The following is a 19,089-nucleotide window of genomic DNA, read 5'->3' on the forward strand; positions in this document are numbered from 1 at the left end:
GAATAAATATTTTACCATCCAGCTGGCACTCTCAACATTGACCTTATCTGATTTCTCAGGGACAGGAAGTACAACCACTGGAGCCCCGTGTAAGGAATGCCATTTCCACACTTGGCCAAAACTGCAGTTCTCGCTAAGTACAACACGTCCTGTCCTGCCTTCTCCAACTGGTTCAAGGGAATTTGGGCAGAACTTAAGATAAGTAACAAACCTAAAGAGGCTTTTTCACTGGCAGCAGATGGGCTTGGGGTTAAAAGTCCAGCCTAACACACGAAGAATGTCCTTCTCTGTTTAAGACTTTGTGAAACGTACAGAAAGTCCCTTATTCTGACTCTCCATCATTGCTTACAAATTAGATAAACAAATTTTTAGCCAGAGTAGGCTATCCTACTCTGGCTGAAAAAAGGGCTATCCTAATTGCATATCTAGTGTTTATTACCATGTGGCCTTTTTTCATACATCATTCTGAAGCTCAGAAACACTTTTAATCAGAGAACTGCACATTATTAACCAAGTTGGAACATTTCCAGTGCACATACCATCAAGTACAGATCTCTCAAACATATTTTACACATCTGATAGCTACAAACACTGGAAGCCAACTGCTTGTCCTTGTTGCTGTCAGTCTGTCTCTCCAGCCTGTATCAGCCTCCTTGCCTCAAATATAAATATCCTGCATTCCCATAACATTATTTTGTTCTTGTCCACTCAGTGTCAGCCTGATGCTGGTAACCCACAGTGGTGCCTCTCCTATGTATCAGGTGTAGCAAAACTTTTAATAGGGGCAATTTGAAGGCCTACTCTTACCTGTGCTGGGAAAATGTGGCTGTCAGTAATAGCTCTCGTTACATCCTTGTACATTAGCAAACTAGATGTGAAATGTGAAGCACGAGTCTTGCATGTACTTTCAGTGCCTCTGCAATTAATGTTGAGGAATTCCTCTAATGAACAGATAGTGAAGAGGTATAGCTATGTGATTAATTTTTCCCCAACACAAAGGTAGGCTATATTGCTAAAAAGAGGGACCAGGTCTTCCAACCAGTCCCCTCCCCTCCCTTGGGTCTGCACTTGTTAAGCCCACAATAAGCAGAACCAGGGATTAGATTAAAACCAGAATTAACATTGTGGAAAGGAAAAAGACTTCCAACTGGATAAACTCCTTGCTATTTTTTTTATCATGTAATATCATAAACAAACATAGCCAGAGTTGAGAGCAAGACAGGAGTGCTTCTTCTGGTGGTACCACTGAACTCAGTGTAAATTTTTCAGAGAAGATTCAAGTGGACTCACACTGAGATACAGACACAGTTCTCCTGACTGAGGAAGCAAAGCACGCAAGTGAAAACCAGCTTGTGTAAACTCTTCACCCATTTAAGCACTATCAACTATCCACACACAAATCAGCTGCTCTTTGACTTGCTAGTAAAGGTTCAAATACACCATCATGTCCCAGGAGCCAAATAAGTTACCACTTTTCAGCTGAGCCCTAGCAGTAACTGCCTAAATAGGTGCTTTTTCCGTTAGCAAACGTAAGGTGAATCTTTCATGATGACCACACTGTTTTTATTATGTTTTCTTAACCCTAGTTGAATCCTTACTCATTTTACTGAATAAGAATCCCCTCAGCTGCTCTCTTGTCCCTCAATTTATCAAGTAGGTTTATACTGCTGCTACAACAGCAGTATCTGAGTGCATCTTGATGAGACAGTTCTGTAAAGTTGTTTTCTAATTATGAAACTAATTTGAAAGAAACATAAATATAAACAACCTCAGAGGAACACTGACACTATTTACAGCATGCTACATACCAGGAAGTCTCCACTGGAAGCTGCAAAGAACCGAATTTATAAAAGTAACAAAAAACATCAAATTAACACATCAGTCACTGAAATGAGAACTAATCCCCAAAGAGATAAAAGCAAACCAGTTACTTACAGTTTGGTTGTGGTTCTGGGGGGAATTTGAGACGGATGATAGCCAAGATTATGAAAACAACCACAGGCCAGGAAATTAAAATGAACGACCATACCTATAAAACAGCAATGAAAATATATTGGTTATGTTCGTTGTATTGATGTGTCTCGGGGCTTGTCTAGAATGCACAAGTTCCACCCTAAATGAGTTATAACATACAGTGTAAATAATGTCTGTCTTGAAACACATTACTAAAACTCAAGTATTATCTATGCGGGAGAAAAACTACATAAGATTGTAAGAGCAAATAACAAGACTGAAAATAACACAAGCTTTTCCGTGTTTCAGTTTGGCTGTTGATACATTTTGTACTGGTTTGAGACACTGCTATATAATAGTAAAAGCATCCTTAGATGTACAAGACCTTTGGATGCAGTGATCACAAAACCTAATAGCAAAAATGGAAAAGGTTGGTTTTGCTTTTAGTAAAGATGACTTTGATTTGACTAACTACTCCTCAAAAGTCATTTGACATACAAACGACAAGGTTACTTTTTTTTTCCCCCCCCAAAAGGTTTTCACAATCCTTCACAAACAGCAGAGTCAAAAGAAAGAGAATTTTCATAGCATTTGTTTACAAGACAGTGAAGGAAGGGGTTTATTATAGAGCTGTGAAACCAATCAGTTGGAGAGATCCCATTCAAACACTGGCAACCTATCACTCCTCGTGTGAGCTTCTGACCACACGAGCTAACTCCCTGGTTCCATTCCACTGCCAAATTGTAGCAAGTTATGCAGATGAGCTGAAATAAAAGAGAAATGATGCAAAACCAGCGTGGCATTTTGGAAAAAAAAATATGAAGATTTATAGATCTTTTGCCTTTGACACAAGGGTAGCCTATTTCAATGGATGAGAATGAAGAAAATAGAATCTGCTAATCATCCAGTGTAGCAAGTCAATCTAAGTACAAGGCCCAAAGTCATTATTAAAACTGCAAGCCTTGGTGTTTCGTAAACTAGGAAAATGCAATTCTTCAAATAATTAACTGCTTCTGCACTAGCTGGCAAGCTTGGTACTGTGTTTAGTGGATTTGAGTTTTCCATCCACCAGTACAGCTCCAAGTGCCCTGTGCTGTGAAATTGCTGTGCTATCTTCATGCCAATTTCTGAAACTCCAAAGACGTCTTTCTTCAAAATCATTCTATTTTTCATTGCTATGTTGCTGTTTCTTTCAGATCAGCACATATGACCCCACACCATTTTTCCAAAGGTAATTCCAAGCCCATAATAATGTTTTCATTTCCTGTAACACTTCTTAGAACATAAAAAAAACAAACAGACAGACAAATCCTGGAGAGTGATGAGCTTTAAAGATGGTTGTTTTACAGCAAGTCCTTCCATACCACCCCTTGATGACATGACACTCAGCCACAGAAGTGGGAACAGGATTCACGCCCCAAAACAGGAAACTGACAGATGTCAAACCACCTCCTGAAACACCCTTTTAGAGAAAGTCTTCCTCAAATTTCAGCATTCAGAAAGCAGCATCTTAGCTTTTACAGACACTACTCTATTTTTCTTATATGCACTCTATACAACAAGATTAATCCCTGAAACTAACATCTTATTATATAATATTTTATATCACGTTTGCCTTATAATCAGACCACAAACACAGTGTTTAACTTGGATTAATTCATATGAACATGATATTATTAAGGTATCCTCCTAGTTTAGTACCATGTAGGCTAAAGTAAAATTACGGGGTAACAGCACTGAAATTGATATTAGTCAGAGGTTGCCTAAAGGAATGGGAAGCTATCTTTCATATTTTGGGGGAAGAAATGAATGCTGATTGTCTATGTTGAAGGAAATCTTTGTACCTCCCTGTTTGGAGCTAATACAGTGCTAACATTCCCCACTTCCCAGACAGCTCTTCCTTTAGAATCTCTGTCCTCTGACTTAATGGGATTTAACAGCAGCTGAATACATCAGCTGCCACACAACAGTGTTCTCACTGTCCCAGGCTTTCCTACTTAATGAAAACAAGACAACCAGCCTGGCCAAACCTGTGCAGGTAGAACACGTTGACTTGAATGCAGCCATAATCAACATCAATTTGGCTTGTAAGATTAAGCACTGTGCCACATGTTGCATAATCCTTTGGTTACTGGACTATTTCACTGCTAAAAGCAGATTAAAAGTCTCAGATCTTTGTATGTTTGGATGCAAGCATGTTTTTTTTCTGCCTTCTGCCTCTTTTTAAGTAAGCATACTGCACAGAAGTGACAAATGGAAAACAATAGAAAAGTGCAAGAGGCACTGATTTCTCCAGTTCCCTCTAGTAGGCAGGCCAAACCTTGCTCCCAGAAGATTGCCACCTCAACTCATGGCCATTCCTTTCTCAGCAGCAGTAACCTGTGTTGAGGCTCTCCCTGGGTATGGATGAAGAGCTTCAGCTGATTTCATCAAATTGATGGCCAAGCAAGCTGTAGCTCTCCCCCACGCTGCACAAGCAGAGGCAATCTCTCAGGGGCTCTGAAGAAAGTGCACAGAGGAAATAAAGCATAAAGCAAAATGCAGGATCGAATGTTATTTGCTAGCCCTGGAGAGGCTGATAAACAGAGCAACAGGAAAGCACTTCAGTCTGCAGAGGGATGGGAGCTGACTTGTGTCAGAGCGCTCTGTGACATGCCAATCAGCCCTGGGGAGGGCAGTGAACATCACTGCAGCAGCAGGAATGCATTCATGGGTTATCAGAAACAGAGAAGCTCAGAGTGCTTCCCCTGCAAAATGAGCATAGGAAAAAAAAAAAACCAACAACCAAAAAAACAACAACTTTCTGAAAGCTTGGTCCATCGGTGCAGACAGATTACACAGGTGGAAAAAAAAAATAAAGAAAGGAGGAAGCTAAAAGGATAGGGAAAACAGGACGCTTTTGGGAGCAGAATTGTGGGTTTATGGCCACACATTCCCTCCAGTCTGAGCAAGATTCCTAATTTAGAGCAAGAGAGGGAAAGGAAGAGTTGGATGGAATGCCTGCCCTAGAATGGACATATTTTAATCAATGTTTCTATTCTACAGAATTGATGTTTCATCTGTACAAGAAACCAAGAGCAGCAAGTAAGTCTGCACAGTCAGATTTATATGCAGGGTTTAGGTTAGCATTTACTCCAGGTGCAGGAGTTGAAAGAGACCCAAGCCTTCAGGTTTTAACAACCTTGTTAAAATTGCTCTTGAGAAACTGAAGGTAATTTGTTGGTATTTTTCTGCATCTCACAAAAAGTCTCTAGTATCCTTCGCAGCAGGCCCAGACTTAGCTCAGAGGCACGCAGCATGTCGGCAGCTCCTGGGGAAGATCACAAGGACTCAGATTAAAGGCTCTCCAAATCAGGTTCCCGACCTGAGAGGCAGGACAGGGCAGGCACACAGTGGACCTTGCAGCAGCACGCAGTGATATGAGGTCTTCCACTCCATCATTAAATCACACTCTCCATGGTCATTTATCTTGTCAGCCTTTTCTGCACCTGCCAATGCTTTCCATGCAACTAAAAAGTTTATAAGTCATCACATTCCGATTACTAGCAAAGGAATGGGTTGCAACACCAGTCCATAAATTCCAGTGCAGTTGTACTGAAACCAGCTTGCAATAAAACTACCAGAATAGGATTTGCCTGGACATGCCATGCCACCCAAAGGACCACTTTCCTCCATGATGCTGCAATTCATATTGCTCTCTGGACACCGTTGGCAGTGCTTTCTTTTGGAAAGACAGACCATCTGGTATGTTTGATTTGCCACGTACTGGACTGCAGTGGAAATCTGCCCTATCTGTATCTCTCAGAGTCCTTTTCCTTTGACCATCTGTTACAAAAGGCTACAGAGGATACCCCTAGCATCCTCAAGCAGGGAGCAGGGTCTGTTCACACTGGTGAGGATTTAAGCATCCTTAATTCAGGTCTGCCCATGGTTTATGTATGGTTTAGTCTGCGCAGACCACTGGCCCAAGGGAACAGAGGCATCCCTGGTACTCATTCTGAACTCCTGAGCCCTCAATGCAAGATCCAACCACTTGGGCTTAAATGACCATCTTCTCTTTCACGTCATTCCTTTCCTTCCCTCTCTGTCTCTATTGACAGCTTCCAGAATATTTATACTTTAACACCATGATTTTCCTCTGGTGTAGGATCCTTTTTGTTCCTCATTCCATAGAATCAGTTGAGTTGGAAGGGACCCTCAAAGGTCCAACTCCCCTGCAGTGAACAGAGACACCTACAGCTCCATCAGGTGCTCAGAGCCCCATCCAGCCTGATCTTGAAAATCACCAAGAAAGGGGCATCCACCACCTCTTGGGGCAACCCGTTCCAGTGCCTCACCACCCTTATTGCAAAAAACTTCTTCCTTATATCCAATCTAAATTTCCTCTCCTTGAGTTTGAAACCATTTCCCCTTGTCCTATCATAACAGACCCTGCTAAAAAGTCTGTGCCCTTTCTTACAGCCCTCCTTCAGATGCTGAAAGACTGCTATCAGGTCTCCCCAAAGCTTATCCATGCTATCAGCCTGTCCTCATAGGGAAATGCTCCAAGGGATGGAACACCTTCCCATGGTTTCCAGCTCCCACTCCTCTATGGCTTTGCTTTCACACTCACCGGCTGCCTCTTGACACTCAGCCAATTCTTCCACAGCAGGATCCTCAAGTGCTGGAAGAGCGCAGCCATCCTCAGCTGGACGGACCAAAACCGTGTTGGCCGTGTATTCCTCCTCCCCAGGCTTAGGAGGCAAAAGTGGAGGCTCTAACCCAAATGGGTATCCAGTGTCCAAAATCCAGGCCCCTGTCTCTTCCCCACAGCATAGCTCTGAAGCAGCTACCTCATCCACTTGTTGCTGCTGTGCTCCCTGTAACCGTAGCTTTTGTCCTCACAGCAACAATGCCTAGCAAATTCAACAGGTTATTCTTCTCCAGGCAGGCAGGCAGACGCAGCAGCCTGCCTCCACTTGCATTAATTATAATATCCAGCCTCTCCTGGCTACTCTTTCTTCAAGCCCTAACCGATAAAGTGGATAGCATTCCAAAAAGATGCTTCTGCTTAAACAAAAGGTGATGCATGCCTCCTCCTCCCTGTGATGAAACTACCTGCCTACCCACACACTGCTTCTGCTGGAGAGGTGTCAGCAGCAGTAAGGAGTTGGGCTGCTTGCCAGGCCTCCGCAGCTTCCCTGAGTTCACAAGCAAGCGCTGGGAAGAAGAAAGTACCCTCAGCTACAGCTTGCACCTTCCTGGCATTGCTGAACTGGAATTATTTCTTAATACTTGTGAGTATCTCAAGCCTACCCACCCAGGGAAATTAAAAAACAACAAACAACAAAGAAGGTGAAACAAGAGAAACACGCATAAATGAAAATCTAATTACCCAGCTTCCTACATCTTCCATTTCCTTCCAGAGAGATCAGTCCTGGCATCCTAACTGAATGCAATGTAACATATTAAATCTATACAGCAGAATCAAACCCCGCACCCACAAAGATTTCGGCACAGATGTGAGGCTTGAGCACTGTTATTATTAAATTGATTGCCGTTTTTTTTTTTTTTTTTTCCAGCAGTTAGTGGTGAGATTTTACTAAAAACTGGAGATGAAAGGAGAGAGTAAAGTACAGGTTCAGAGGGAGCAATGGCAGCAGAGAGGACTGCTCAGAGCACCATGGACTGTAACAAATCTGATACGGACCTATCTGATGAGCTCTGGTCATCCAGTAGTGCTTCTCACTCCACCCAGGAGAAGACCAGGTATACACTCAATCACCCCATCTGCTAACACTGAAAAAATATAGGAAAATACTGAAGTTTTGACCAAAAATGGCTTGGTACTTTGACAGTGATGAAAATATCTGCATCCATCAGTTTTGTGGTTAAATTTAGAGATCACTTCTAAATTTAGTTTAGGTTTGATTTCTTTAGGGCACAAACATTTTCCCAAGAAGAATGACATTTTTCAGACCAGATATTAAGATTCATCAAACGAGCAAAGTGATCCTCCTCAAATTATTATTGAGAGATTTAGCTATTCATCCACCTCCTTAACACAGTAAAACTTCCTGTGAGACCAAAGGTGTGCTTTATGCCTGTTTCCTCACATCTCCCTGCTTCCCAGATGGGAAGAAAATTGAGCTTTCCCAACTTCTTTAAGCCACTGACTCTCTTCAGTGCTGGATGGAACAGCTTCTCTTCTCCAGTGCTGAAAGGATCCCTGCTCACTTATGAAAGCTCTTGCACTGGCAAGCAGGGCAAGAAGACTTAGCAGGCTGCAATTACAAGAGCTCCAATTACCCTGATCTACTGTCGTGGTTTTCATTCGTGTTCTGAGCAGTATCACATGGGCTGACAGAGGACAAACCCATTTTCTGTACCCCAATGCTGTTCAGCTTACTACGCTACTTGGAGAACGTGGAACCCTGCCAGCGGATGCAAGTCTTGCCCACCACATAGTGGTCACCCTCCAGCTGCTTAAGGCATGATACAACCAGAGCTAACCCTCCCTGACTAATAGAACTGAACAATAAATGAAACTACATTTGAGCAAACACGGCAACACAATCAAAACCCTGAAAAGGTTAGATTTCAACACCCAACATCCAGCCTTGGGACATAATAATCAAGCCTTAACGTGGAACAAAACCCCAACCAAGCAGCATGCTGCCCATGTCCTTCAGTATCTAGGCAAGCTGTGGAAGAAGACTTTGCTGTTCTCAGCATATTTCATACAAGAGATCAAAATAGATTCTCCTACATGCCATTTGTTCTAGCCACAAACCAACATTATGTCTCAAAAATGAAGAACATCTTGAATGAATCCTTGCCAAACTTCACCCAGGGGTAAACGTGGAAGAGGCAACCCTGCCAGCCAGGACAATCTTGGAGCAGAGGAACTTTGATCTAAGGGTAGCTAAAAGTGCTGCTCAATGAGCTTAAAAGTCTTCCCTGGTAAAATTTTGATAGCGATGAGAGGAAACCTGCACATCTAAACTCTCCATTCTACACTACACATGTTTATTCTACCAAACTTCCTTAGGAGAGAGAGGTCTGTGGGTGAAGAACAAGCACTGCTCCTCAAGATGTTGCCCTAGTTTAGCTACATGTAAAAGGCACAGCAGATTTCATTTCATTTGATCCAAACCCCATTTGCAAACTTGATTCACTTCCTTTCCAAGGCCAGAAAAAAAATATCCATAAATAGATAATTTTGCTCTAAGGGAGCAGGAGAGAAGAAATTTATGATTTCACCATTCACTGCTTTGCCAAGGTCTTTTGAGGCAAGCATTTGATTGCTTCTTTTTGGTATTCAGTCAAAAAACTGTTTCAAAAGAACATTGTGATTTGGATAATAATATTCTCAAGCAAATGCACATCCTTAGTTCCTTTGTGAACCGAGACAACAAACATTCCCCTTGGGAAGAACCCAAAGGGTAATTTGTTTGAGTTCACCACTGTAAAACCAGAATAACTCAATGTCAATTGGCTCTCAGAGTGCCTGTACTCATCTCCCCGAACACCATGCAGTTCCAGCTCAAAAATGCAAGATGAGAACTTCATTAATCCCTTATACCTTCTTGCTTTCTAATTCCTTTACTTACCAACTCCTGCAGATGGCACAGGAGGCTGTGCAACTACATGGCCATTCCTGACAGACTGACCAGAGCAGGCAGATGTCCCAGTGACAATGCTAAGGTGCATGCAGGCAGAGAGGGAAGAGGAGAGAAAAGCTAAGTTCTTTCTTTAACTAATAAGCTTTTGAGTATGTTATTTCTCCTGTTGAAGAACTGTAGTTCATATCTTCTGGGCAGAGGGGCAAATTGCTGGTTCAGAGCAGGGGGAAGAAAAGCAGAACGTACTTCTGTGAATATCCAGCTGTAGAAATCTCCAAGGGAGCTCTGATAGCATCCAAGGCAAGTCTTTAGAGGCATGGCTCATTACTTCACATGTGGCTATGGCCCACCATGATGTCACACAAGGGGCACAGATTCTGGGGCAAAAAGTTTCTTGCTTTGCACCAAGAACTCACAAATGCTGAGTCCTTTCCTTGAGAAGTTCTTTCAAGTAGGAGCTTTTACTTCAGTGAAAATGGATGCAATGATACTTCCCAGGTGTGCCAAGTTAGCTCTATTGAGAAACGAAAGCTTAGGGAAGTGATGCCAGACAGAACTGGGAAGAGGAGAGAATGGAGTCAGTGACTGATGAGCTGCATGACTGTCTAACACGGGGGTAGTTGGCGCAAATGTGCCAGGGCAGAATATTTACTCCACTGAAGCCAGTGCTGGAAAAAGAAAAAAAATCTGTTGGCTGTCAGGAAAACAAACAAACAAGAGCAAAACACTTAGCTTGTAATGTCTTGTGCATGCTACAACTAAACCACAGAGTCTTCCATAGACACATGGGTGAACAGCGCTTAGGTCCCCTCAGGGGCCTGGAGGAGGAGTGATCACTCCAGCAGTGAGAGAAGAAGCATAACCAGATGAACTACCATGCCACAAAATACATGCAAAGCAGAATGAACTAAAGAAGATATGTAAGGGGAGCAGTGGGGCAATGCTATGACTCAAAGAGGCAGGACTCTGGTACTTTCCTCTTGCATACTCTGCAGTGTCTTTAGTTACTGAATTGCAGCGGCAGGGCATTCCTCATGGTTTGTGTAACCTAATATTGACCAAATGTTTGACTCCATCTGCAAAGGAATCACAGGGATGCCATGTGTGGACTTCAGCTGTCTACACAGATCTCTTGTCAACAAATCAAGCCAGGCCAAGGAGCACTGCAAGAGCAGCCTGCAGCCCCCCACTCTTACCTGCACAGGGCACTAGCAGATCAGTGCTGAGCAGACCTAGCTGCTCAAAGATGGATACAAGTTATGTGGCAACACATGCCACTAGCAAGGTGCTACAAGAAGGTGCCACTCTTTCTACCAGAATGGTTATATAAGCAGAAAAAGGGAAGAAGAGCCTTCACACAATGGGTATTGCCAATTTTCAGCTGGGTAGCTCTGTTTCATAGGGTATACCTCTAGCAAAAAATAGATCTTTATGAAGTCCATGCTTCCGGACACTCTGAAACCTGAAAGAGTAAGAAACAAACAAAATCAAAGAACATCACATTTGTCTGCACAAACAAATGCAAAAGTTAAAGTCCACAGCTAACTTAAAACGCTGGCTTCTTCACACGTAAGACAGCAGTTGCCTGAGACCTTGACAGCATTAGGCAACACTGTGAACAGTGCTAGATGATGGTGGAAAGGCATAAGAGTCTTATGCTAACTGGTATGCCACTTGCAAAAACTACAAAAAAGGCTTTTGTCAAGCAGTCCACAGCATTCCCTGTGTATGACTGCACCTGCTCTCTTGGCCACTACAAATTCCTTCCAAAGGCATGGCAGGAGCCATGTAAGTTCCTCCTTATTTTCTGAATGCCTAATGTCAAGCACCTGAAAATGGCGCAGTTTTTAGAAGGATTATCACTGAGTACTTCTGAAAAGAAATGAGGGCCTCAGAACGACTCTAGGCAGCAATATTTAATGGGAACAGCAGGTGACATGGCATGACTACTGCTCTACTACTTTGCCACCAGCAAAGACATGTCCAGAATTTCTTCACTGACTTTATTCTTCTCGTTTTCGATGTGTTTGAGCTTGGAAATACAAGGGGTCAGAGAGGACTGCATCCACAGCCTTCATGGAGAACTGTGTTGCTGATTTTTGGCAGTCCTTGGATATCAGCTACATATTTCTACTGAGCAGTCCTGTTTTCGGGAACGAGACCTCAAATGAAGTGTGAGTTTTGGGATATTCCAAAATCAGAGCAGTTGAGCACCAAAATGAAAATGTATGAGTCTTGTGCAAGTGAATTAGAGGCATCAACACTAAAATGTTTGGAACAGGATTTTCGGAAGAGCTCATGATTGCTTTGTTTACCCCTCTTATAACAAGTTCAGTGGGAAAAAACTCAGGGAAATGCACCTTTTGGCTTTAAAAGCTCTGTTCAGATGGGAATACAGTGTCACTAGCCAGTTTTTTTTTTTTTGCACTATCCATTGGATCCTAAGGACACTTTCATCTACATCAGGTCCTAGCAAAGCTGCAGTTCCATGAATCACATCTTAACACACCCAGCAGCTGAGCCCTTTATTTGTGAGGTTCCTACATGCATCTACCTTGCCAGGCTACCCACTTTTCAACCAGCTACAAAATCCCACAATACCATTCATGCACAGTGCTGAATCAGGATTTAAGGTTAGCTAGAAAAAAGTTGGGGCTACAAGAAACGGATAGGGAAAGGCAGTGTGTTTATAGATCTTGACAGCTGCAATAAGCTCATTAGTGTCTCCCTGGTGTAGTAAAAGCTAGCCAGCAGACCATGAATCCCTCCTATTTCACCCTGCTGCACATCAAATAGGCCTGGCAATTAACAGTTCTTCAGATTACATACTCAAGCCCACTAGTTCGGCCACCACTATGCTCAGACAAGTACGTGTAGCATCTGCTTGCTTAAGTCCCTTCGTCAAAATCTTTGAGTCAGGGTCTAACTTTCGATCTACACAAACCCACAGGATCTCAAGGCTTCAAACAACACATGGCAAACTTTGCCCAAGAGCCTTGCTTTGTAAGAGCAAGCAGATGATATCACTGCCAGTTTCATTAGTATGTCCTTTAACCTTTCTTCCTGATTATTAACAATGTTCAGATCAGATCTAATGCCAAGGCTTGCAATAAGACATTAGACAGCTACCAGCATCCAAATCCTCTGACATTTCCCCATTTATCATTTTCAAGCACTCAGCCAGCTTCCAATCTGTGTGGCGATGCTCATGTCCTGTCATGTGTCTGGACAGCTGACAGATGGACTAATTAGAGCCCACAGAATTTAAGGAAAGACAGGTAGCAAGGTCAGAGCAAGGTTACTATGAAAAATGGATTTGACTTTGCAAAGAACAGTGGGTATTTCTGAGGCTGGGGACAAGTAAGCTACTCAAATGAAAGCGTCAAAGATGCAAAAGGAAAAAAAAAAAAGAAAAGAAAAAAGCTTCCAAATCAAAGTATCTAAAGACAGACTGGAAGGTTAAGGAAATAGAAGCAACAAGATGTGCTTATGGCAACAGCTGTATACCACAGCCAACCTGTTCTGTATGCAATGAAAACAGTCATTTTCTGAAAGATGCAAATTGTATGAAGTTAAAAATTAACTGTGGTCATCTGCACATGATAGGAAGCTAAACCCTCAATCATGTGAATAATGAAAAGGCTTCTTCTTTCTTCCATAGGAAATGCTGGACTAGCTTCACAGCCAGTTGTCTTAAAACACTGGAAAGAGATAACACTAAGAGTGTACTTCCTAATAGATAATAAAACACAGAAAGTGATGCCAGTATCAACAGAGCAGAGATTACAAGTGCTGTCTGGCTTATCCACTATCTAGGTAGAAGCAACTAGCAAGTATGCTTACATAGAAACAAACAACCTTCACAAAGTGTTTAATGGGTTTGACTAAGGTTAGAAAAGCTTGTTATTCCAAATCAAAGGACACAACTGAAAAAACAAAGGTGATCAATTCACACCAAAACAGAGATAAAGCAAAAACTGAACCTGCGCTTGATTTTACTGAACTACTCAAAAGGCAACCAACAAGCCTAAACATTGCTCCATGTTATAAAAACAACCAAAGCAAAGCCTTGTTTTGTTCCAAACAGCATAGTCTTGGTTATACATGTCTGACTGTATCTGATCTCAAATACTATGCAGTCCTTGCCCAAGCTCATGTCCTTCTGGTAGAAGCCTTGAGATTTGGTTGATGTCTGCTGAAGACCACAGGAGACCAGCTATCAGCTTAGTGATATCTTCCCATTTAGGTAAGAGATCTTCAAAGCAGCAACAGAAAAACACGAACTAAGTTTATCAGGAGATGAGAAAACACGTACTCAGTCTAGTTTGCTCAGATTTAACAACTGAGTTGTGAGCAGTTTTTTCTCATACTTTGGATATTTATGCATGCTTCTTTCCCGTGGATTTTCTGTTTCCTAAACAAGCACAAGATTATCAGCAAAGGCCTTTAAACTTTTCTTACTCTTCTACCAGGTGGAATGTTTTTATGAAATCTCTACAGGGCTGATTGTTTCTGTAGGATTTATCCACCAGCATAACCTAGGTGAATTTACTCAACAAATTTAGAAGCTATTCGGGTTGGATGGACAAAAAATCCCAAAGGCTCAATTTTTAGAAGCAAACAGCAATCCAGAACAGTATTCCAAGGACAAGCAGTCACTATATCCCTACTTAACAGGTTTCTAGGATGTCTATCCCTCACCAAGTCACTTAGGTGTTGTTACAAAATCAGCTAATTAGGACCACACCCTGAGATCCAAATGAGTACTGGGAGTGCTGATGAGTAACGACAAGTTACACAAGGCCTGTCAGCCTCCTATAGCTGGGAACTTGCTTGCTGGAGAAGAAAAATATGTGTTGAAATAATCTCACACAAGTACTGCAGTGATGGAGGAGCATGGACAGAAGTGATGTAGGGCTTGCTTCCCTTCAGACTGTGGTTTTGACAGATCCTTAAGCTCTAGCAAAGCAAAGGTTAGATAACTTCTTTGCCTCTCCAGGTTACTTATACATGAGAGATGCCCTGTCAAAGTAAGGTTGATCCTCTGACTCATATGATGGAAATGGGCAAACTTCACTGAATGGGAGAAGGAATGTGGCTCATCCTGAGGCTTCACAGCCAGCGTGGGAGAGAGTGTTCAGCCCTCCTTTCCCTAATGACTAGCAGCCCAGCATCCTTCATAAGAGCAAAGAGTGAAGTCCTTCACAAAGAATTCTTGTCTGATTCCCCAAGCTGAAGGCAGCACCATGCACATGAGAATAACATAAAGCATGCGCTGAGATTTTGGCTCATATTTCTCTACACACAGCATGCACATTGGTACACACCTGGCTGCCCACACATGCTGGGAAACACAGTGGCTCCCTGGGAGTTGCCATAGGATGTGCCGTCACCTACCTGGGCCTCAATTGGAGACCTAGAATTTGCAATTAGCCAGGAGCCTGCCACCAGCACGCCCTCGCTGGGGGTTGCGCCATGACCTTATCTTGGGAGTTGCCCTTGTTACACATGGAGCTCCTGAGCTACAGCATACCCATCCCTGGGTGACCAAATGGGCAAGATCCCATGATAGGTTATGCCTCAGATAGCCATCGTTGCTAGATTTATCCATCCGTATGCTACAGCTCTGTTTTACAAACAGAAATGAAAGTAAGTTAAAGACAAGAATAGATATTGTGACTGTGTTGTCACATGGAAGCTTTCTTAGGTAAGGAACAAATACCATCGTGCAGTTGCACTAAGGGCACAGCAAAAGGCCCCTGGATTTTTGATGACCGTATTCTGGGTTTCTTTGTTCCGAGTCCAAGACGTCCCCAAGGGATGTGCTGAGTTCTGTAGCTACCAAGTTACAAAACTGGGCCAGAATTCTGGTCACCTCCAGTCTGGACATTTGGAAATCCCAAATAAATGGCTGCTTGTTGCTTCTTGCTTTTTTCTCCTCATCACACAGATAAAATTGATGGGTGGAAAATTTTTGAACTGATCAGAAAACCCAGCAGATGTGTGTCCTTTTGGGTGCTGTTATAACCACAAGAAAGATGTTCTATGAGAATTATACAGCCACAAAACACAGCTGGACCAGTGCTGAGAGAGGGGCACAGAGCAGACACTGTGCCTGTATGTAAAGATGAATGCCTTTTGGCAGGAAGATACAGTCTGACTAGAAAGAGCCCTGAATTTATGAATTCAGGAGCATTATTTATGGATAGGAGTCTTATTTAGAATCCAAAGGTCTGCCCATTTTTTTCACATTGTTTCAACAGACATTAAGGGAGGATCACTGTCTTCCTCTCCATTGCCAGCAGGCAGTAATAGTAATAATAATAATAATAACAATTCTGCAGTCAGAATGCTTATAAAAACCACTCTCTAATTATTTAATAACAAAACATTTGATGATGCACTGGAAACAACATTCATTGCCTTCAAGAAGACAGAAGTCAGACCAGATGTCTGCTTGAGGAAAAATACCACAGAAGAGCCACTCTATAGACACCAATCTGTGTAACCCTCTTAAAAGAGCCAACTGATGTCTTCTTTTCCAAAACAAGTTCCAGGGCAGAACTACCACATACACATATATGTGCATTTCACTTGAAATGGCCAAAAGAGTTTCAGTTTGTGTTGAGCTAATAGTTCAGAGATGGCAGTAAAAGACTTTTGAGGGGAAATGGGACTGTAGTATTTATCTGGGATATAACTTCTTCCTAGAAGTTAAACTAGAGCACAAATGTGTAGATAATATCCAGCGTCAGCCAGATGACATAGTGAGGCATTAATGTTCTCACCAGCACAGGCTGTTTAACATGTATGAAGAAACCTAGAGTACACAAATAACATGTAAAAGCAGAAGCCATCAACCAACAGATCAACCATCTCCCATAGGAGACAGTTCTCCTCCCAGCAGAAGGACAGCAACATCAAGGACAACAACAGCAACATCTGTGTTATCTTGACACTGGCTTACACGACATGCCCAGCTAACGTGTCTTTCCCCTAGCCAGAATCAGTGCATTATCTCCTACATTTCCACAAAAGAAAAAAAAAAAAAGTTAGAAAAAAACCTAGCCATGGAATAAAATACTGTAAGCAATTCTGTGCTGCATTACTATTTTGATATTGCTTTGGGCACAAAGGTTGACAAAGAACACATCATTTTGAGCCGGGCAAGAGCCCTGGGGCTCTGTTAATGTAAAATGCTGTGTTTCTGTACAACTAGAATTTACTGAGACTCATTCAGCCCCACATTCCAATGTCACTTTCAGCGTAAGAAGTGATGCAAATGGCTAAGATGCTTTGACCATCTTAGGAAAGGCCCTGTAGAAAATTAGGGACTCTGGGGCCTTCGGCTGCACTTGGTATTCAGGTAGTTTTTTGTGTGCTTGCAAGACTGGGCCTCCTCTTGGTGGCAAGAAGGCACTTTGCATGCTGTGGATGCAGTGCAAAGGACTGCAGAAATCAAACTTTAATATAATCTTTATTTAGAGCTACTTCATTATTCAAACCTCTGGAAAGCTGTGAAGTCAGGCACCTTCATTTTACATAAGAAAAGGTGAAAAGCCCAGGCTGCTTTCTTCCTTTGCCCTGGACTGGAAGTTGGGGACTCTCAGACAAGATGCTGTTGCACACATTGGCTTTGAGCCTTTTTTCCTCATTTTCCAGGCCACACAACAAGCATTGCTTGCAGTTATTTTTTTCCAGAGAGAACAATCAAGAGCTACAAAACCAATTCCAAATGCAGCCTGAATCGAGTTTCGAAAAGCCCTAATGCTCTCTCTGTGTGTATGTGCACAATTTAATTTACTGTGGCTACAGAACTGTATTCATAGGACTATATTTAATTTTTTTTTCAAACTCCAAGGCAGTTATCTATTGCAGTGAGTGTGTCATAAGACAAGATCACTTGCAGCAATTGCACAAATAAGCCTCCAGCCTCTTGTCTTAACAAGCTACGCGACCCAGTGATCTTCAGCATGACACTCCTTGCACTTTATTGCTGGCTGGAAAGATTTGTTTTGAGTCTCTTTCAGTGCCAGAGGTCTTTATTGCTAAATAGCCCTGACTGTTGAGTAATATGAGAATTTAATGTACTCATGCTGGAATCCTCACTTGGAAAGTAGTAGAAATTCAGCTTAAAAATATTTCCATTCTCTGAGCTTTCTCTTTGCTGTTTGTAAACTGCTTCCTGAGTTGTCTCACACACTGCTGTGGCTCTTTATGAAGCAGAGTGTCACCTCAGTCCTGCTCAGGCACATGAAAGAGATGACTGAGAGAAGGCAGCAGCAAGTCTCATAAAAGCAGCATCCTACTTGTGCTGCTTTGACAAAACATGAAATAGTCCCATTCTCACTGACCATCTTATGAATAATCAGAATCCATCTGCAGTACAAAGCACTGCTGGTAACATTTCAGCCATCTCTTTGGCAAGATGCACGTGGGGAGAACAGTGGAAAAATCTTAAGAAGAGCATTAAAGCCTACGTAGAACTGTTTCATACCTGGAAGAGGTCAAGGGAGGTTCTGGGGGGCCAGGTTTTGGAGTAGAATAGAAATCATGCTTTTGAACATCCTGCATCAAAGCCCTCTTGAAAATACCACTGTTGCCTCTGGTACTTCTAGCCATGAAACAGAAAGCTTCAGTGACAGCTACCTGCACTTACAAGACTGGAGCTATGTTACTTCTGGGGAAAAAGTTCTAAGCCCATAAATACATATCTGAATTTTTAAACAAGTCTTTTTGCTGCTTCACATGGTGCTTTTCAGCAAGCATGCTGCACTTCCAGCAGGAGATCTGACAGTTTACTACGAGCAAATCCTGTGCTTTATTACAAAGGAACATTTGTGGTTTGGTGCTCTCAGGTATTTCATTTTCCCTCTCACGTTTCTAGTTCTGGGGCATAATTGGGAATACCATTTTCTCCTAGAACAAAAGATCTCTATGTAGCCCTAAAGATTGAAAAAAATAGGTAAGAGACCAAAAAATATAAAGACACTGGCATCAGAAAGGCCACATAATGCAGAGATATCAGTTTTTGGCTGGTTTGGGTTAGTTAAACTGAGCCTGTGGTTATCCCTCTGCCCTTTGCACACAAGAAACTTGATTCTAGAAGTTACACTGCCATGTTCAAGGGAGAAAAGCACACTAAGCAGCTATCTATCCAGTCATTGTTCTGATTTTGACCTCTGAATAGCACAATAAGCTTTTCTCAAACAAGTTACAGATTCAGTATTATTTGCAGAAATAATAACCAACTATTTGGCATCCTTGGAGAAAACTGCTATTTTCTAATAGGCTGTTCACAGTGACCCCAAACAGACAAAATTAAGCTAATAAGGTATTCATTATGTATGATTTACCAGCTTGTGCAACTGTCAGTTCAGAATGCAAATGCACACCTGACTTTTAAAGACTTTTTTTTTTTCCCCTGACACTTTCTATCAGACTACACTGTAAAGCAGCTTAGCTTTCATCCCTGGGACTGATGAAAACATCCCTCTCCCCTTGGAACTGAGCATCCTATTCTGCTAAAGCT

The 19,089-nt window shown here is 42.2% G+C and overlaps 1 protein-coding gene across 1 annotated transcript in view; it reads right to left on the reverse strand.

The window, feature by feature from the left end:
• ABCA12 (ATP binding cassette subfamily A member 12) overlaps positions 1–19,089 on the reverse strand; it is a 103,373-nt gene that overhangs the window by 73,835 nt on the left and 10,449 nt on the right. Inside the window, exon 3 of the mRNA XM_085228194.1 lies at positions 1,936–2,029. Coding sequence (XP_085084320.1) covers positions 1,936–2,029 — 94 coding nt within the window. The remainder of the gene's footprint in view (positions 1–1,935; positions 2,030–19,089) is intronic.

Source organism: Meleagris gallopavo, chromosome 7 (assembly GCF_905368555.1).
Source record: "Meleagris gallopavo chromosome 7, MGAL_WU_HG_1.1, whole genome shotgun sequence".
In the NCBI taxonomy this organism is placed as follows: Eukaryota; Metazoa; Chordata; class Aves; order Galliformes; family Phasianidae; genus Meleagris; species Meleagris gallopavo.